This window comes from Polyodon spathula, chromosome 2 (assembly GCF_017654505.1).
Source record: "Polyodon spathula isolate WHYD16114869_AA chromosome 2, ASM1765450v1, whole genome shotgun sequence".
Taxonomy (NCBI): domain Eukaryota; kingdom Metazoa; phylum Chordata; class Actinopteri; order Acipenseriformes; family Polyodontidae; genus Polyodon; species Polyodon spathula.
This window is the reverse complement of record NC_054535.1, coordinates 105,601,135-105,622,485: the sequence shown is the minus strand read 5'-3', so window position 1 is coordinate 105,622,485 and position 21,351 is coordinate 105,601,135. Positions and strand designations below refer to the sequence as shown.

General features: G+C 42.6%; 1 protein-coding gene across 1 annotated transcript; it reads left to right on the top strand.

Annotated features, from left to right (window-relative positions):
• Positions 1-2,085: 2,085 nt before the first annotated feature.
• On the top strand, positions 2,086-16,406 carry LOC121306493 (coiled-coil domain-containing protein 125-like). The gene is made up of 12 exons (XM_041238229.1): positions 2,086-2,279; positions 4,030-4,331; positions 5,892-5,959; positions 7,304-7,390; positions 7,785-7,862; positions 8,675-8,760; positions 9,339-9,421; positions 10,623-10,738; positions 11,106-11,213; positions 11,905-12,073; positions 14,551-14,666; positions 15,783-16,406. Exons 2-12 carry the CDS (start codon positions 4,073-4,075, stop codon positions 16,026-16,028), a joined length of 1,416 nt encoding a protein of 471 aa, XP_041094163.1. The 5' UTR covers positions 2,086-2,279; positions 4,030-4,072; the 3' UTR covers positions 16,029-16,406.
• Positions 16,407-21,351: the final 4,945 nt, after the last annotated feature.

The following is a 21,351-nucleotide window of genomic DNA, read 5'->3' as shown; positions in this document are numbered from 1 at the left end:
CGCCGAGGTGAAGAGAACAACCGGCGCCTTCCCAAATCAATCCCAAATGCACACGGTGCCCAGGTCCATGTCAGAGGTGCAAGCGCACCAGTAATACAGTTGGTGTGCCGAAAAGGGGGTCTGAGGCCACAAGTCTTCAGGGGCCCTGCTGAGGTTGTGGCGGGGAAGTTTGGGGTGGCTGCCTAGGACAGTGGCCTGGAACTGCCTCCTGGAATGCTGGTGTGTGGGCTGGCCACGACCTGCATTCCATCTGCCTCTTCGGAGGGCCTGGTTGTTCGCTGTAGTTGTGCCCTGTAGACGGTGCCTCAGATCACCCAGTAGAGCCGTGGGAACCAGAACCGTCCTGGTGACAGTTCGCGTCGGAGGAGCTTGTCAGCGGTTCAACTTGCCCCATGCAGAAGCGTGGGGAGGGAGTAACTCGGCCACCTGCCGGGACGCATTGCATTCCTGGTGGGATCGCTGCAGAATCTCCTCCATGGCTGGCCCAAAACTATGTCCCGGGAATATCCACGTTGGGAAGCCTTGCTTGCGACATCCACAGCTGTCTGTGAGCCACAACCAAACTAGCCAGGCTCCTGCCAAGGACTTGCCCCTTGCCAAGGACTTGCCCCTGGAGACCAGAGATCTGGAGCAGTGTACACGACATGAGATGTAATTAGGTGGCCACCGGCTCTGGAAGCAGGGTCTCATGCAGTATGGTGTCCATGTAGGTCGTCAGCATACCCGCCGTGTTTGCCAGGAGGGTTACCTGTGCTTCTGCTCCGTACGCCCTCTTGAGGTGTGTCTCCATCACCCTGCGTTGCTGGGTAGGGCAGTCCCAGGCGGAGCATACCTCCTCCATGAAATCTGGGAAGGCTGAGGGTGAGAAGCTGTCGCCTATGTCTGGAATACGGACCGGCGTGGTTCTGCCGCTGGCGTCCAGGGGACTTGCAAGAATACTGCAGCGCACCTCATAAGTGCTGAGGTCAAGCTACACATCAGTGGTACGTTGGCTTCCGAGGCAACCTCGAAGCCGGGTTCCCCTCGATCAGATGCCAGAGGAGAAGGAGGCCCCATCCCAGAATGCTGCTATAGAGAGCGTGTCCTCCTGTACCAGGTGGGACACCTCTTTCCAGTCACCCTGATCTCCCCTGGGGGAGGGAGGGTACAGTACTTAGGGCAGCATTGGAGCTGGGACTGTGGCCGGAGCCGCAGGTGTCTGTTTAGACAGGAGCTCCAGGACCTGGGCCATCTGAGCCTTCAGGTCCATAATGTCCCTGGCCTGTTTGGATCGCTTCACCCGTCTCGCTTGCGGAGATGGCAAGCAACAACGGGGGCCCTGTGCATAGGGAATGTCCAGCAGGGGATCGATAATCGTCGTTAGAATTTGCACGATGCCAACGTCAGGGTTTGATTTACAACACTATTGCATTAATTGTATATAAGAACATAAGAAAGTTTACAAACGAGAGGAGGCCATTCGGCCCATCTTGCTCGTTTGGTTGTTAGTTGCTTATTGATCCCAGAATCTCATCAAGCAGCTTCTTGAAGGATCCCAGGGTGTCAGCTTCAACAACATTACTGGGGAGTTGATTCCAGACCCTCACAATTCTCTGTGTAAAAAAGTGCCTCCTATTTTCTGTTCTGAATGCCCCTTTGTCTAATCTCCATTTGTGACCCCTGATCCTTTTTTCTTTTTTCAGGCTGAAAAAGTCCCTTGGGTCGACACTGTCAATACCTTTTAGAATTTTGAATGCTTGAATTAGGTCGCCACATAGTCTTCTTTGTTCAAGACTGAACAGATTCAATTATTTTAGCCTGTCTGCATATGACATGGTTTGTCTAACTTCAAAGCATTGCATTGTATGTTCGCCCAGCGACTGCAAATAATGTTATGAGAACTGTCATGTTTCATATCAATTTATGGGGGAAAAAAAACACCTCCATGAATGTTGTTCATCCATCCATGCATTATCCGTAACCGCTTAATCCTAGGGTCGCGGTGAATGTTGTTGAGAGAAAGGAAATAATGCACTAGCCACAACGCTAAAGACTACACTTCCCAGCGTGCTCTATGTGCGCATTTGCGCAGTGGCTAGTAACACGTCCGGTTACTTGAAAAAAGATACGCCTATCGTTTTAAAACAGAAATGTGCAAACTAATTACTTTGCTTCTGAAAGTTGCTTTAATAGTGACCAAGTAGTTTGTTTCAATTAGTCCTCCCAAGACTGGTGTTTAAAAGCATATAGAATTGGAACGCTACTAAACTGGTGACTTGCCACTGTGACAGAACAGCTAGGTAAGTGGATGAACACACCTGCTCGACAGGTAGCAGCAGGTGAAGCCGTCGACTCGCATTAATGAAGAGCAGCTTTCAAATCTAAAACTTATTTTAGAAGTTAAAATGTGCGTCTGTTTTGTTTTATTTTCAACTGATACCAGTGAATAAGTTCATGTTGTTTTTTTCATGTTTGTGTTCTTTCGCTGTATTTTTAATTTACAGAATGGGCACTGAAATGTTAAGGCACGCAGATTCTGTTCTGTATCTTGAAAGTGCTGTAATTACAGTAATAGTCATCAATCGTAGGATGACGATCGATAGAAACAATTGTAAACTCGTTTTTGCTCATTGTATTATCTTCTAGTTTTAAATATTAGTTTCAAGGCTATGAGAATTTGTGGGCCATTTTAATGCGTTTGATACTGTAATAATGGATTCCATATAACAATGTATTGCAATTACCAAATTAATGTAGCCTATACTGTTTAAATTTTGCATAAGGGTAAGTACTGTAAACAGAAAACCTCAATTCAACAATGCAAAGGAAAAGAGGTGGAACATCCGTGCGTGAGAATGGGATATCCTGGAACTGACGGGTTAAACGCGTATGGAGGCAGGCAGAGAGAGCAAACAGCCTTACAGGGATTCTCGTAGCATTCTTTATAGGAGGAATTCTTTGTATTTTGGTGACCACTCCTGTAATACAACTCTACGTATTAACGTAAAACTAAAGAGAAATCTGTTAAACACGCAAAGGCTGTGTTTTCTCCCACATTCTTTGGAAAGATATTGAAACGTTCATTGCAGATATTTGGAGGAACAATGCAATGTATTCCTTATGATAGGACTCGTATACTTTCGTATTTTGTCCAAAAGGGTATAAACAACATTTAGAATTGTTGTCATTTGTTCCATATATTGGATAAGCTTCACAGTCATAAAATGAAAGCAATGGGCCAGAAACCTTTATTGTTATTATTGAACATGAAATGGAACAGACTCAATCTTAAAAAAAAAACTGAAGTTTTGTTATAAAATGTGTATTTTGTATTAACTATGTTGTTTATATTATACCTTTTTCTTAATAAAGCTTTAAAACATTAAAAAAAAAACCTCAGTAACCAAAGGATGAATGACTGTATCTACTGAGAGTAGTAGGTAGTATAGAGGGGCTTTGGATTAAATAGCCTGACAAACATGTACACAAGACCTTAATATACCCTCCTGGTGCTGATCCCTCTTCTTACTTCTCTTTACTGAAAGATAGCAAAGAAAGCCAGGAGGACAGTTTTAAACTGAGCTGTTTAGTGTCATTGAACCAAATACAGATACTGTATCACTGCACTCAACTTTCTAGTTACTATTATTTCTTAGCAGATGCCCTTACTCTGCGACTTACAGTTGTGTACAAAAAATACATATCAAGAATTACAGTAGAATGGTTAATCTTGCAGTGCACCCCCTTATCTATGACTTTGTGCTAATTATTATAATTACAGTGTGCGCTTGCTAAAAATAACACCAAAAAAAGTTAAACTACAGAGCAGCATATTAATACTTTTGAAGTTCAGTGTTTCTCACACATGCAATAAAGAATGGTAATTTTATCATTACTGTAGTATTTGAGAGTATACTATAAAATTATATAGTGCATGTAAAAATATACTACAACTGCTGAAAAATAAATGTTTTTTTTATATACAGGCTGTGCGTGAGACTTGACATATCTGTAGTCAAACTATTCAGGATAATTTCCCCTTGTACTCAGGCCACTGACGATACATTCAAAGTGCTGGCGAGTCCAGGCGAGGATGCAGAGCGGCCAGCAGGACCCCCAGAGGCAGGAGGAGGAGGACAGGGAGGATGACATGACCGGTGGAGACCTGGGGTACGGGCTGGGCATGAAGCCTGGTGGGATTTACGAGAAAGGTGTGAAACCACAGAATCCTGACGGCCTCGGTCTGGCTCCCGCTGCGCGCCTGAGGAGCGTTTCTTTCAAGTGGACGGCTTACACCGCCCTGCACACCGTGTTTCAAAAGCGTCCTGGACGCTGGAGACTGAACAGTGAGGGTAAGGACGCCTCTTCTATTTGTTTGTAGTGGGGTCTAATGGAAAAGCACCTGCAACATTTTTCATTTTGTTTTATTTAAAAAGAGGAGAAATAGCCAGGAAAGTGCCCCTCTTCTAAGGTAGGGTGCACGAAAGACCCAAACTCGTCTCTCTCCCACAAATGCTGTGATATATATAAAATGATAACATTGGGCACCAGTCCTGTAGTTCTGCAAGTGGTACATATTCTAATGCAGAGCATTTCAGCTCTGGAGGCTGGGTGAAAATCAGTTTCAGAACAATAGTATGGACAGGAAAACAGGACTACTCTCTGGCTTGGGACTTTGGAAATCTGGTGGAAAGCTAATGTGTAATGGGCATTGTGTGGGGTGATGCTGGCATGGATTCTGTTGAGGCTACAAGCTTAATAAACACTCCTGCAAAGGAGCCTGTGTAGTGGTGAAGGCGTTTGCTTGTGGTGGCCATGGCTGCTGGTCCAAGTCCAGCTTCCTGATTACCAGGTAACAGTCATTGGAACAAAATGTGTTTTTGCAATTGCCTTGGCAGGTCTTGAAATGAGTAAACCCAGCGCAATTCACCGGGGGGGGGGAACACAAATCCAGCAACAATATGCAAATGACTTTATTTCTCCTAGTTGTGATAAAGTTGGGAATAACGCCTTTTAAGTTTGTTTACCTGCGTATGCCCAGCCAGAAGATCTCACGAAAAATAATTATAAAGGGTTTGCTTACTCGATGTAGATTTGTCTTGAAGCACATCTGTTCACATATTGGCCATCTGAAATGCCTGGAGAGAAAAGTGTGTTTGAAGATCCTTCTCATGAGATTGTGACAAACAGAAACAAACAGAAAATAATAATGATGTTAAGTAATTCAGTAGCGTGTGTTACTTAAATTATAATCCCCGGGATTGTCCCGCAAGTAATAGTCCTGTTTTTATTGTACACCCACAGAAAGCACATACACAAGCCCGTTAGTGTGTGAATTAGTGCTACTGGTGCTAATCCAGTTTATTGTGATACAGTGCAGTGCTGTTCCGGGTGTGTGCTGGCCTCTGGGCACAGCTCCGGAATCGTGTTTAACAGTCTAGTAATAGATAACACAAGACAATTACAAACAAACAAAACAAAACACTCACAAAGGTTTTTATTCCTCACGGTGTCTCTCACTGTCCTTACAGTTCAAAATGTTTTAAACCAATTGAAGGAACAGATAACATCGCTTCGGCCCCTATTTATACCGTCACTCATTGGTAAACGATTGCAGCCGCGGCTGCCACATTATTTACCTCCCGGGTCAATGAGTTAGTGTACCGAAGCTCCATCTCTTTTCTACATGACCGACTTCCTTTTAACCCTCGGAATGAAGTGTCAGGTCACACAGTGCAGAGTATTCTGTTCCTGTTACTTGGTGCCCTCACAAGTCGGGAGGGAGATGTACCACCAAGAATCTTGTCTTTTTGTCACAATGACTTACATCTTGTTCATGAAGGTCATGTTGATTATCATGACATTGGCAGCTCTAGTTTACAGCCATGTGTGTGACTGACATGCTTGTTTAGTTTCCCCAGATGTGATGTGTGATCTTTCCAATGAAGAGCTGAAGCAGAGGCTTCAGGAGGTTGCAGAGGTAATTCAACTGTATTTATTTTATTTATTTAATCAGGAGATTTACCCATTGAGGGGTGCTTGTAAACAATAAAAGGACAATAGCAAAGAACAGAAGAAATAAGCTATGTACAGTGCCTATAAAAAGTCTACACCCCCTTTCAAAATGTTCACCTTTTGCTGCCTTATAGCCTGGAATTAAAATGCATTAAAATAGTTTTGTTTTTTTCATTTATCTACACATCCTACCCCACCATTTCCAAGTGAAAAAAATACTCTAGAAATCCTAAATTAGCTCAGGTGTAACCAATTGCCTTCAAAATCACACACCATGTTAAGTGGCCTCCACCTGTGTTAAATTGTATTGATTCACATGATTTCAGGATAAATTCAGCAGTTCCTGTAGGTTCCCTCTGCTGTGTAGTGCATTTCAAAGCAAAGCCTCAACCATGAGCACCAAGGCGCTTTCAAAAGAACTCCAGGACAAAGTTGTTGAAAGGCACAGATCTAATGGTCTAATAATGATGCTAGTTTTTATAACCTTGGAACAATGGTCTGTTCTGTTTAGAGCTGTTAACAATCACATATGCACAAGAATGCACTTTCTGTTGATTTTCTTCATTTGTTGAAAGTAAATAAACAGTTTCTACATGTCCCCGAGCTCAGATTTGCAATTGCAGTACAATACATAAATCTGTATGTATAGTTTATCTGTTTGCGCACTGCACTGTAATGCACCGTACTTTACTTAGCACCTGCTAACAAGCATGTAAAACAAAACCTGGCTGAATAGATTTTCATGAAGCGCTCTTACATGATTTCAAGTTTTTTGTTGAGTTTTCCATTTTTTCAGATTTTGTAAGTGACTCCTCAGTGAGGTGGGGAAGCACATCAGTGTTCTGCAGGTTTGCAGTCACAGTACTTTACTTCACTTGTGTGACAGGGGGAGCCATAGTTGGCCCTTCCACTTTTGGTCTTTGTCCCAGCCTTGTTCTAAATTGTTTAATTGAACCAATTAAACCCCCATCCAGACCCTGAAGTAGTTAATTATCACATTTTACCTGTTAAACCTGGAGTGGAATGACCCCTGACATATGAGCGTCATTGCACGGTGCAGCTTTAAAATACTTCCCCCAGCTCACTTCTCAACAATTAACATGGAGGAGACCTTTCAGAAGGCACTATCGACCTAAACAGAAACAGCAATACAAACAATAGGGTATTAAACAGGTAGGAAATGAAATATTATGAAAATGTAGATCTGTAGTGCTTCTGTAGTTTCCCTTTAGGTGTTGCCTGTTGCATGACTCCTGGAGCGAGTCAGGTCAGTTCCTAATGATAGATGATTGACTCTTGTCTCTGGCAGGAGGCAGATATCCTGAGAAGTGAGCTTGAAGTGACCCAACGGCAGCTTGAAGGAAAATGCGAAGCCTTGAAGATACTGCAGAGCCGGGTACAGCATCCAGATCTCTGTCCGTGCCTTTGTCATTTCAATAGTACTTTCAGTAGAGTAACGATGGAGGCAGGGCACCAACCGGAGACCACACTTCTAAAGCAAGCGTCTTACCCGCTTTGCTAAAGAGGCAGGCTCGTCTGCAGGTGTGACTGTAGAGCTTTTATCAGAATCCAGAACCGCAGAGGATCCCACGACACTGTCCGTTACACATGCACCCAGGAACTGAGAAGACATTCCGATTTCCAGTCACGCAAAACTCATTCCGATTTCAGAAAATATATAGGAATACTCTTAATTGCATTACATAGATTCTTATTTATGTAATTCAGATTCGTGTTGTACTCTGTAGAAATATGTGACTTGCTTTTTATTTTTGATTCTCCTGCAATAGGCTGTGTTTGACAAAGCTACCACACACACTAAAACCCTGCTTCAGAAAAGCGAAGAAAGAAATAAGCTCTTAGAAAAGGTATCTCTTATTTTTGTTACTTTTAAAAAGAGGAACTGGCCCCCTGATTGATTTATTTTTACTTCTGTAACAAGCCAGCAATGTAATTAAGGAAGATTGAACAAAGGCTTGGTTCTGTTCATTTAACTTGCTGTATCTGGGTTCTCTTATCTGTGGTATGATTAATGTTTCATGTGTCACTCCGAGATGTCGGCTTCATATTCGCTATACCTGTGTATTTTGTGATTCAAGTCAAGTTCGAGGGAGGGGGGGGGTGGTGCCCGAGAGGCTTACCTGGTAAAAGCAAGGCGTGTGTGTGCAGGGTGTCTTAGTCAGGTAAGTGCAGGTTTGCATCCTGGCTGTGTGAAGTCACCAGTCTCTGCTGGGGATTCAGGAGGGATACAGCATCGGCTCTCAGGCTCCTGCTGGTTCGGGAGGCAAAACTGGCAGGGACTGTTTCTCCTCAACACACTACAGCGGACCCTGGGCTGGCCTTTGTCCTCCAGAGCTGTGTGGGGAATTGATATGGATAGTGAACAAACTTGGCCATTGTAAATTGGAGGTAAAATAATTGGGCACCCAGTTGGAGCATGGGTGCCATACAAGGAAAATGAACCCTTTCCTGACAGTTTTGTTGCAAAGCTGCTGCCGCCACTAGGCCTTGCATCTCAGAATGCATCTGAGTCATTGACTGCTCATTTCCAGGGCAGCATGAACAACAGTGTACAATCTTTCCTTAGTAACCCTGATCACCCTGCAAACCCTAAACACTGCCACTCTTTGATTCCCATATATTAATTTGCTGTTTTACATTTTCCTTCTTCTGTTTGCAGGAAGTAAATGCACTGCAGTGGGAAATTGCATTCAACCAAGTGCAGTTCAAGAACATCGAGCAGTCGTGGAAGGAGAAATACCAGAGGTTTGTGATGGACTGACCTCCTTATAGACTCACGCTCAGCCTTACAATCTACTCTTTTATTTGTGTTTGTATAACTGAGATTCCCATGGCTTTGTAGGTAATACACTAATTAGTTTTGTACACTCATATATGTGGATGTAATCCTTTCAGGTTCAACAGAGCCCAGGCTACATTAATCAGATCACACGAGACAGGCATTTGTACTTCATAGCAACAGCTTCCTGTGACTCTTTTCCTCCCTTCATGTTAATATTTATAACAGATAAATTATGCATTTGTTTTCCAGTGCTGTGCAATCAGGTACCGCTGTAGCAGTCACTTAACATAATGAAATTACAGCTTTTTGTTTTAAAGCACCAGCACGTAGCATTTAGAATTGACATGCATCTGTCGCTTCATGTCATGTTTGAATTGGTTGTTGCCCTTCCTCTTTCATTTGGTTGTTTTTTGCAATCATCCTAAGTGATTCTGTGTTTTGTTGAGTTTAGATTTTTTTACTATAGTTATCTCTGTCTAACGTCAGAAAACATGTTGTCTTGTAGTCATGGTATTCCTGTGTGTGGGTTTGATTTTGATAGGGTGTGCAGTGAAAATGAGACTCTGACTGGGGCCCTCGAGGTGAATGCAAGCCAGCTGCAGGAGCTGAAGTTAGAAAATTCTTGTAAGTTAATCGGAAAACCCTATTTCAAGTAAATGTGGAGGTGTGGAAGTTTACTTTTGCTTACCTTTTGTTTTGTGTTTCACATTTCACCTTTTCTCGGATGTAATGTTTAGTTTCTTACCTGCCGTTTGAACATTAAAATCATTATATATCTCCCTTGCATCTCAATACCCCAGTTTTCTTTACTGTGCGTAACACCCTTTGCAGTGACCTGCAGTTTTGTCCTCGGATGTCATTTGCTGGTGCACCAATAAGGATCCCCTGAAGAAACTCAGTTACACCTCTCAACATTTCCTTTAAGTAAACTGCATCGAAATGTCCTAGTTCACAGGATCCAGTCTCGGCAACTCAACGAACAGTCCTGGAGACAAGATGACAACCTGCTCCACTGAGAACCTTTCTTTGCCATACCTTTCTTGTACTGGTTGTTTCGTTCCTATTTCTGTTACATTGTGATGCTGAGATTCCTTTTGTCATTGACTTTTTTATTTATTAAATACTGAGGGAAAAGTCACCTGTGTGTGAGTGTATTTTGCCAATGTCAGGAGAAGATCAGTGCAGTGGGGGAGATTTTTCTATCGTTACTCTTTCTGTTAACAGTGTGAGTGTAAAACAGGGTTTCTTCATTGTATGTATGACTTGTTTGGTTCAGTTTACTCAGTGTCTCTCAAACATTCCTGTCTTTGTTTAATACGTTCTTACACACTGTAGATTCCCCCCCCCCCCCCCCCCACACACTCAAACACTCCTGTCTCTGTTTAATACGTTCTTACACACTGTAGATCCCCCACACACACACACAAACATTCCTGTCTCTGTTTAATACATCCTTACACACTGTAGATTCCCCCCCACTCAAATACTCCTGTCTCTGTTTAATACGTCCTTACACACTGTAGATTCCCCCCCACTGAAATACTCCTGTCTCTGTTTAATACGTTCTTACACACTGTAGATTCCCCCCCACACACACACACACACACACACACCCTGTGTTTGACACCTCCTTGCTGAATCCAGCTCCTGATACTTCCAGGATATTCAGCATGACTTTCTCAAGCTCTTAGCTCAGGGAGTAAAAACAGAAACACTGGACTTCATGATTTTATTCCAAAGGATGTTTTTAATATACTGATAAATGTTAAATGTATATATAAAATAAAAGCTGAATGCTCACAGGTTATTTTGCTTTGAATTGCAGATCTGAATCAGCAGCACCTGGAGCTTCTTGCCATGCTCAGTGTGAAGGAACAGAAGATGTTTCAAGAGTCCTTGCCTCCGAGCAGTGGCGGTGTGAGAGAGGGAACAGCTTTAGAGGTCAGTAAGAAACAGGAACATGTGTCTCATTAGAGACTCCAGCACCTTCTGCACCTGCCACTGGGGCTGACTCAAACAATCCGAGACCAGACTCGTTCATTTCCATCAGCCGCAGATCAATATCAGTTCAATTTAAACAGGAACTCTGTCAGCCCCAGTTAGGATTGAGGGCCTGGAGAACTCTCCAACTTGCACTGATTTGGACAAAAAAAAAAAAAATAGGTAGGCTGAGCACAAGGGCTATACATGTATTGTAATATTTGTATAATGTCAGTTTGCAGTTAGTGTTATAGATTGCAGACCGCAGATGGATGTGCTTCCTTTGTTGTGTTTCCACTTTGTAAATTAAGTCTGCTTTCCTCCCTAGCTGGCTGTGCTAGGAGCGTGCAGCTGCAGTGTCAGTGGAGGGGAGCCCTGTCCTTGCGCCAAATCAGCAGCCGCCAGCCGCACGCAGGTCCTACAGCTCAAACAAGAGGTACGTCCAACTGAGCCTCCAGGAGGCCATGAGCCTGGGCTGTTAAGAGCTTCAGGTACCTGCAGATCTGTCAGCCAAGTGCAGACCAGGCTGTACCTGTGTAGCTGTGAGTCTCTGATAAAGCAGCATGACCAGAGGCTACCTAGCTTTAAATCCTGCATGCAGAACAAAAGAAGAAAAAGAAGCTGTAGTGTGGATGTGTTCAGGGGTTGTTCTGATTTTCCACCACTTCAAGATTTAATTAGTTGCAGACTAGGATTCCTAATTAAAAAGTAGTAAGAACTGTTTATTGCACAAGGATATACAGTGACTTTATAATGTGATTATTTTTCAGTGAATAGATTGCCTCTGGGCGAGGGGGTGGGTGGGTTATCTTATGAAAAAGTATAGAGCATAGAGGACCTCATTTTGAAGTGAATGCCCAGCAATAATCAGCTGTTTATTTAGAATCTCAGTTTGCTCAAACCAATTAAGCATTAAAGGGGAGAACATATTTACCACATGGTTGTCCTCTCTCTCTGTCTCTCTCCCTGTCTCTATCTCTGTCTCTCTCTCTCTCTCTATCTCTCTCTGTCTCTCTCTCTCTCTCTCTCTCTCTCTCTCTCTCTCTCTCTCTCTCTCTCTCTCTCTCTCTCTCTCTCTCTCTCTCTCTCTCTCTCTCTGTCCGTTTGTCTCTCTCTCTCTCTCTCAGCTCGACACACAGAGGGAGTGGAAGGAGGAAGCCTTTGTGATGGCAGACGCATTCCGAATTGCTTTCGAGCAGCAGCTGAAGCGCCGAGCTGACCAGACTCTGCTACTGATGGAGGCAGACCCCTTCCTCAGGAAGGAACCCTCAAGAGCAAAGAAGGTCAATGGCGAAGGTAAACACTCAATGGGAGTGACCATTGTGTTCTCATGTAGTGACTGGGAGATGGCCAAGCATGGACACCGGCTTGTATTATTATAGGATACTTTATATATGTCCATAATATTTAATTCTGCTTCCCCACAATCAGCTTGAGGAATCTTATTGCAAGCAATGTAGTGAATTGGGTAGTTTTTTTTAAATGTATTGCTATTTAAACATTCCACATGTTTTATTGTTGCTCTGTATTATTGAATTATAATGTAAAATACCTAGTATTTTGTCAAGCGATTGGTATTGGAAGGTTCTGGAAATGTAAATACAGTATTCTAAAAATGACATGTCTGTCCTAATCAAAGGTATACAGTAGTCTAAGAGAACAGCCTTCGGGAAGCAAGCGAAGTGTTCTCTTAGCTGAAGTGTTCTCTAAGACAGAGTTGACCACCAGTGGAGTACTTTGTAGGTGTGAGTGGAGTTCTCTTTTCTTATACCTGTGGAGCGCTTTGCAGGTGTGAGTGGAGTTCTCTTTTCTTATACCAGTGGAGATGCTCTGTAGGTGTGAGTGGAGTTCTCTTTTCTTATACCAGTGGAGATGCTTTGCAGGTGTGAGTGGAGTTCTCTTTTCTTATACCAGTGGAGATGCTTTGTAGGTGTGAGTGGAGTTCTCTTTTCTTATACCAGTGGAGATGCTCTGTAGGTGTGAGTGGAGTTCTCTTTTCTTATACCAGTGGAGATGCTCTGCAGGTGTGAGTGGAGTTCTCTTTTCTTATACCAGTGGAGCGCTCTGTAGGTGTGAGTGGAGTTCTCTTTTCTTATACCAGTGGAGATGCTCTGCAGGTGTGAGTGGAGTTCTCTTTTCTTATACCAGTGGAGTGCTTTGTAGGTGTGAGTGGAGTTCTCTTTTCTTATACCAGTGGAGATGCTCTGCAGGTGTGAGTGGAGTTCTCTTTTCTTATACCAGTGGAGATGCTTTGCAGGTGTGAGTGGAGTTCTCTTTTCTTATACCAGTGGAGATGCTTTGCAGGTGTGAGTGGAGTTCTCTTTTCTTATACCAGTGGAGATGCTTTGCAGGTGTGAGTGGAGTTCTCTTTTCTTATACCAGTGGAGATGCTTTGCAGGTGTGAGTGGAGTTCTCTTTTCTTATACCAGTGGAGATGCTTTGCAGGTGTGAGTGGAGTTCTCTTTTCTTATACCAGTGGAGATGCTTTGCAGGTGTGAGTGGAGTTCTCTTTTCTTATACCAGTGGAGATGCTTTGCAGGTGTGAGTGGAGTTCTCTTTTCTTATACCAGTGGAGATGCTTTGCAGGTGTGAGTGGAGTTCTCTTTTCTTATACCAGTGGAGATGCTTTGCAGGTGTGAGTGGAGTTCTCTTTTCTTATACCAGTGGAGATGCTTTGCAGGTGTGAGTGGAGTTCTCTTTTCTTATACCAGTGGAGATGCTCTGCAGGTGTGAGTGGAGTTCTCTTTTCTTATACCAGTGGAGATGCTCTGCAGGTGTGAGTGGAGTTCTCTTTTCTTATACCAGTGGAGATGCTCTGCAGGTGTGAGTGGAGTTCTCTTTTCTTATACCAGTGGAGATGCTCTGCAGGTGTGAGTGGAGTTCTCTTTTCTTATACCAGTGGAGATGCTCTGCAGGTGTGAGTGGAGTTCTCTTTTCTTATACCAGTGGAGATGCTCTGCAGGTGTGAGTGGAGTTCTCTTTTCTTATACCAGTGGAGATGCTCTGCAGGTGTGAGTGGAGTTCTCTTTTCTTATACCAGTGGAGATGCTCTGCAGGTGTGAGTGGAGTTCTCTTTTCTTATACCAGTGGAGATGCTCTGTAGGTGTGAGTGGAGTTCTCTTTTCTTATACCAGTGGAGATGCTCTGCAGGTGTGAGTGGAGTTCTCTTTTCTTATACCAGTGGAGATGCTCTGCAGGTGTGAGTGGAGTTCTCTTTTCTTATACCAGTGGAGCGCTTTGCAGGTGTGAGTGGAGTTCTCTTTTCTTATACCAGTGCTCTGCAGGTGTGAGTGGAGTTCTCTTTTGGAGATGCTTATGTGAGTGGAGTTCTCTTTTCTTATACCAGTGGAGATGCTCTGCAGGTGTGAGTGGAGTTCTCTTTTCTTATACCAGTGGAGATGCTCTGCAGGTGTGAGTGGAGTTCTCTTTTCTTATACCAGTGGAGATGCTCTGCAGGTGTGAGTGGAGTTCTCTTTTCTTTACCATCTGCAGGTGTGAGTGGAGTTCTCTTTTCTTATACCAGTGGAGGTGCTCTGCAGGTGTGAGTGGAGTTCTCTTTTCTTATACCAGTGGAGGTGCTCAGCAGGTATGAGTGGAGTTCTCTTTTCTTATACTAGTGGAGCGCTTTGCAGGTGTGAGTGGAGTTCTCTTTTCTTATACCAGTGGAGATGCTCTGTAGGTGTGAGTGGAGTTCTCCTTTCTTATACCAGCCCTGTATCCAGGTCTGCGCTGTTGGAAGAGTCAGTGTAACAGTACTCTGTTGTTTTTGGCAGCGGGCACTCTCACCATGGGGCAGAAGCTGAAGGGGATACTGGGTTCCAGTGCAGACTGTGAGAAGCTGGAGGCGATGGATGACCCCGAGGAGATCCTGCAAATGCTGTTGGACCTGGTTTGTGTCTCTAACAACTTCTTGGCACTGTGCCCTGCTGAAGAGGTGGCCTCTAATCTTAGTGTAGCAGGAAATGATTTACTGTTAATTGATAATTGAGTAGTGCTCTGCTTTACTGAACACGAACCTGTTTCAGTAAAAAAATACAATCTTTTCAGTGACTGCAAATATATAAAAAGAAAAGAGAGGTACTGCTTACTGTGCTGAATTGGATGATGCTTGTATTGTCTCTGCATTGATCTTCTAGTTATATGGAAAAACATCTTGAGCTTTCAGCGATGGAAGACTAGAACCCTGAAACTTGATATTATAAATCCCTTTCATTCTCAGTTTAAATATACAACTGTAACAACTCATTTCATTACACAATCTTATTGTATTGCAGCTATACAATGTAGAGCTGCTAATCCGCCAACATTACAATTAATTGGCTTGTGCAAGTTATGCAATTAAAAGCCCACTGCTTCAAATCCTGTTCATGCCAAGTTATCCAGATAGGGACCCACAGTGATCGCTACTGGTCAGGTGGAAACTAGCCTCCAGGGTTCAGTAGCTTTGCAGTATTAGTTTCTCAGGTTCGTCTGGTGAAAAGAAGCGATTGGCTTGACATAGGGAACGGTGGCCCCATGTTGATCTCCAGTCCTTACAGACAACGTTCAAATTGGACTAAAAAAAAAAATGGGGATAAAAAATGTATAAAAAAATAAAAGAAAAGTGTATTTCAAAATACAGAACATTCAGTATATTACAAAATATGTTTTATATATCCTAACTCCTGTCGTAATTGTAAGCATAACTGTTAATTGATAAATGTATTGTAATTGTATTAACTTTACTGATAGCAGAGGATGGTGGGGGGAAGTGCTTAACATTTGGTCTATACCCGATAAAACCAACTATTTGTTCAAAGATCTCCTTTTAGTTACTAGAACAAGTTGCTTAGTATAGTGTTCCTAATTTGCCTAATCAGTTCACTGGCAGGCAGAGGTGTCTCATTCAGCGGGGGTCTTGGCATAATTACCTGCTTCCCTTTGTTCACAGGGTTGGAGTGATTGTTGTTCAAGTGTAATTGTTCAGTATGTCGCGCTAATGCCTGCTGTGGTCTGTGTGTTCCAGCTCAATGACAAGGAGGAGGCTTTGGCACATCAGAGGAAGGTCAGCTACATGCTGGCTCACAATGCTGAAAAGCTGGAAGGACACATCAAACAGATGAAAGGCACAAATCCTCTTGGAAATGCTGATTCAGCGGGGGAGAGCGGCACAAATCAACGCTGCCACGAGCCCTGGAGCCAGCACCACTGTCCTGGAACGAGATTTCACAAACCTGACGAGGGCTTACATAATGTCAGGGGAGAACTCTGAAATAAGAAAGACACTGTCTCTCTGGGGAAGCGCTGCCTTCGCAAGACCACACAACCGTTTCTGGTATCAGCGAAGACAAGGACAGAAGCAGCAACAGGCGCAATGAGCTGCCAAGCCAGCGAGACAGCCTGTGCGGTGCCTCCAAGAAAAGAACATCTCAGGCTGGGCAAGGACTCAATCAGGAGTGATCAGCAATGTTCAGTATCATATCTGACATTGCACCAGGCGACAGGTCCGGGACTCATCTTAAAATGACCTGTTAACTGGGATGGCTAACTCATTGTGCATGTTAGCTGGTCGAAAGCATATTGAAAATGTGTATGTAGAATTTATTATTGTTAATCAATCAATACATCATCGATGGTGTGTCAGTGTTATACAGGAGGCGCAAAACTATGTCTTCCAGAAAGGCCAGCGTGACAAAAGAAAAACAAGCCTTTGCGTTTGAGGGAGAATGGTGCCCGCTCCAAGAAAAGACAAATCTCAGGCTTTGGCAGGACTCAATCAGGAGCGATCCAGGCAATTGTTCAGTAACATAATCTGACATTGCAGCACACCAGCACAGGTCCGGGCCTGCATCTAAAAATGACCTGTTACACAACTGGGATTGTGCTAACCTCATATTGTGCATGGTAGGGCGGCTGGTCGAAAGCATAATATTGACCCTGGTGTAGAACTGAGACATGCCTTCTGTTTACCACACAGTTGGGGGACCAGCTGCCATAACATTTGGCCTCTCCCATGCCCTGTCTGATTTGAGTAAGATGCCAGATAGGCTGTTCAACCTCTAATCAGCCAGCAAGCAGTTTTACTGCATACTGCCCATGAGATCTACGAGTCAGGCATGGGCCCTGTATGAACAGTACTGTGCAAATCAAATCAAGTGGAAGGGCTAATTTATAGTAACATTAGTAACTAATGATCTCTGTCTTTATTTTAATATAGAAGAAAGCTTGTGAAACACTATTCCTTGTGCCAAACACAATATTATATTATAGATTAGTCCGGCAACAGATTTGAATCACGTGTGCAAATGATGTCTTTTGAGGCTGGCTTGCAAAGGAAACATAAATTGAGAGGAGAGGGTTGTAAGGGTTAACCTGCAGCTGCAGTAGCTTGGCGTGATGCTGGAGGGGAGGGGGTTACCTTTTCCACAAGGATAGCCGCTCTGGTCCATATACGAGAAGCACAATATATTTATTTTAATAGGATCATTCTATAGAAATGGATCAACACAAATGTTAACGGCACTCTGTGTAGTTACTTTATTACCATGCCTAAGTTAGGTTTTATTTTTTGTGTTTGTTTTTAATGTATTATTTTTTTAGTAGGACACACATCAGTTTGACTATGTGGGGAATATTGATTATGGTACAATTGGTATGTAACAAGTATGGGACTGTTCCTAATTTAAACAGTGAATGGAGGAAATGTAATCTCCTGGTGCGTGTTTAGGTTTTTTTTGTTGTGCTTTTAAGAGATGGTGGATTAATCTAAATCCAGAGAGTGTGTTTGCCACAGAATAGAAGTGTATGAAACTGCTTCCCTGTGTTTGCCATGTTGACTCCAGCTCCTCTGTGTTTAGCACACGTTGCTAATTCTCTGGTGGAGCCACAGTGGCGTCTTATCTGCATGTATTGTAACCCTGGTGACTCGTGTCTGTGCTCAAGTTTACCTGGCATGTTTCACCTCCTCAGGGCACAGCAAGATTCAGCGCTCGCCTGCTGTTCACAGTTTGTGATCGGCCCAGTCTGGACGCATAACACATTGAAAATCACATGCTGTCATGAACCATCTAATCTGTGTTTAATGGACATACTTGGGGACTCTCCCATTTGAATTAGATCCACTTTTGGCTAACATTTTACATAATTTTACACTCAGTTTTTACTGAGTAAATTATGTGTTTTTACATATATATATATAATTGAGTTTGACGATAATTGATCCATAATGTTGATATAAATGTACTTTGACAATATATATATACACGTGGGTGACATCAAATCAATGCATTTTTAAAGTGTATAATATGATGTATATGTTAATAAATCTGTTTTAAGGGAGAATGTTTGTTTTTCTTGCATTGACTCTAAATATTGTGCTGTTTTAAATACATTCGGAAATATAAACGAAGATGCTTGACATTTTAAAGCACGTCATTTGTTTTACATATAAAGTAGCATTCTGGTATAGCTAGTTCTCATGAAAGGAATTGACCACAGGCGGCTCTTTTTACAAATCAGAGCTGAGATTCACTGCCCTTTTATCTGAGAATAATAAACTGAGCACTTGACCGAAAGGTCCCTTTCTCTTAAAGGATATAGACTTGAGCGCTGTGTGATTGTGGAGGATCAAACCTGTTTCTGATTGTGTTACTGAAACACTTCAATAAAATTTAAAGAGTAAGTAGGTTCAAATGTCATTTTACTATCTTTGTTCTTGAAGTATGTCTTTACCTGCTTTGAGCTTGTCTGGAGAATCCTAAGAGCCGGGTCAAAGCCCCCTTCCAATAAATCCAGGTTCAAAGAAAACTAAAAGCAGTTGTAAAGGGCATGTAAAAAAGACAAACAAATAAATATACATATATATGCATTTGTCTGTTTGTCTGTCACAGTCTACACGGTGAACATAATAACTGCCTTAACTTTGCATCAATCGTCACACTCCTCGCCTCCTATATCTGTTTCGTATTGCACGAAAACAGTAATATTGCATATTTTGAATCTTTTCTGTACTGTGCTATTATTAAACCATGATGAGAACCTTCTGTAGGTACGCGCATTGTGTGTGTGAAATGCTGATGACCAGATAAACCTTTATAATTGAACTAATAAGTTGTTTAATTAGACCTTTTTATAATTGTTTCCGGCTCTAAAAAGTTACAGATTTTAAGTTACATATAAAATGTTACAGCTAACTTGAAATCTGACACAAGAGATCCCCAGGACCAGGGCTGGGAAGCCTCTGACAAAGCCAGTAGAGCTGGCTTTGAAGACACATGGGATCCCCAGGACCAGGGCTGGGAAGTCTCCGACAAAGCCAGTAGAGCTGGTTTTGAAGACACATGGGATCCCCAGGACCAGGGCTGGGAAGTCTCTGACAAAGCCAGTAGAGTTGGTTTTGAAGACACATGGGATCCCCAGGACCAGGGCTGGGAAGTCTCTGACAAAGCCAGTAGAGTTGGTTTTGAAGACACATGGGATCCCCAGGACCAGGGCTGGGAAGTCTCTGACAAAGCCAGTAGAGCTGGTTTTGAAGACACATGGGATCCCCAGGACCAGGGCTGGGAAGTCTCTGACAAAGCCAGTAGAGCTGGTTTTGAAGACACATGGGATCCCCAGGACCAGGGCTGGGAAGTCTCTGACAAAGCCAGTAGAGCTGGTTTTGAAGACACATGGGTTCCCCAGGACCAGGGCTGGGAAGTCTCTGACAAAGCCAGTAGAGCTGGTTTTGACACAAGGAACAGGTAACCTGCTGTTCTGTTGTAACAAATACAAGAGAAGATCATCAGGCGCTACAGTACTCTATGTTTGATCAGATGAGGTTTTCCATACCTGGCATCGCTCACATCCTCTCGTATCATTGTGTGTTGTGGTCTGTCTGGATTTCAACATACAAGTGTATCTCAAAGCACATTACACAACAATAGTCAAATTTATATAAAACAAAACAAACATGTCTGATTGGAAAAAGTATAAGAAATATGAAAGGTAAACACCAGTAACTAACTAACTAACTAAATATATATATATATATATATATATATATATATATATATATATACACACATATATACATATACATATATACACACACACACACACACACACACACACACACACACACACACACACACAGTGGCTTGCAAAAGTTTTCAGACCCCTGACCAATTTTCTCATATTACTGAATTACAAATGGTACATTGAAATTTCGTTCTGTTCTATATTTTAAAACACTGAAACTCAAAATCAATTATTGTAAGGTGACATTGTTTTATGTTGGGAAATATTTTTAAGAAAAATAAAAAACTGAAATATCTTGCTTGCATAAGTATTCAACCTCCACACATTAATATTTGGTAGAGCCACCTTTTGCTGCAATAACAGCTTTAAGTCTTTTGGGGTAAGTATGTACCAGCTTTGCACACAGTGTCGTAGTGATTTTGGCCCATTCTTCTTGGCAGATTTGCTCCAGGTTGTTCAGGTTGGTTGAACGACGCTTGTGGACCGCAATTTTCAAATAGTGCCACAGATTCTCTATGGGATTGAGATCAGGACTTTGACTGGGCCACTGTAGACATTCACCTTTTTGTTCTTGAGCCACTCCAATGTTGCTTTGGCCTTGTGCTTGGGATCATTGTCCTGCTGAAAGGTGAATTTCCTCCCAAGCTTCAGTTTCTTAGTGGACTGAAGCTGCTTTTCTTGCAGTATTTTCCTGTATTTTGCTCCATCCATTCTTCCTTCAATTGTAACAAGATGCCCAGTCCCTGCTGATGAGAAGCATCCACACAGCATGATGCTGCCACCACCATACTTCACTGTAGGTATGGTGTGTCTTGAGGGTTAGCGCTTTGAGTTTTGAGCACATAGCGCTTTGAGTTTTGAGGGATGGCCTTTTCTTGGCAGTGCCTGGGTGGTGTGATGCAGCTTCCACTTCCTGATTATTGATCCAACTGTGCTCACTGGGATGTCCAAACACTTGGATATTATTTTGTACCCTTTCCCTAATCTATGCATTTGTATTACTTTATCTCTAACTTCCGTAGAATGCTCTTTGGTCTTCATTTTCCTTCAGATTCACAGCCTTACCATGATCCTTCAACAGTGGGGTTTTTATCCAGAAAATGTGACAGCAACTTTAATGGTTCACAGGTGGAGGCCAATGGTAAGGTAATTGTGTCCTCGTTAGGGCAAGTTCTTTCATCGGTGCAAACTGGGAGCTTCCACAGCACAGGGGTTGAATACTTATGCAAACAGTTTTTTTATTTTTCTTAAAGATATTTCCCAACATAAAACCAGTGTCACCTTACAATAATTGATTTTGAGTTTCAGTGTTTAAAAATAAAATATCAAATAGAACGAAATTTCAATGTTCCATTTGTAATTCAGTAATATGAGAGAATTGGTCAGGGGTCTGAATACTTTTGCAAGCCACTGTATATGCAGATAAAATACAGATACAACAATAAAAACTAAAACATATATGCATGCATGCATATAAATATTATAAAAATAGCATCTCAAACAAATCTGTTTTTAGTCTTGTTTTAAAAACAGATATCATGTCTGCTGGTAGCTCATTCCAAAGTTTGGGGCAGGAT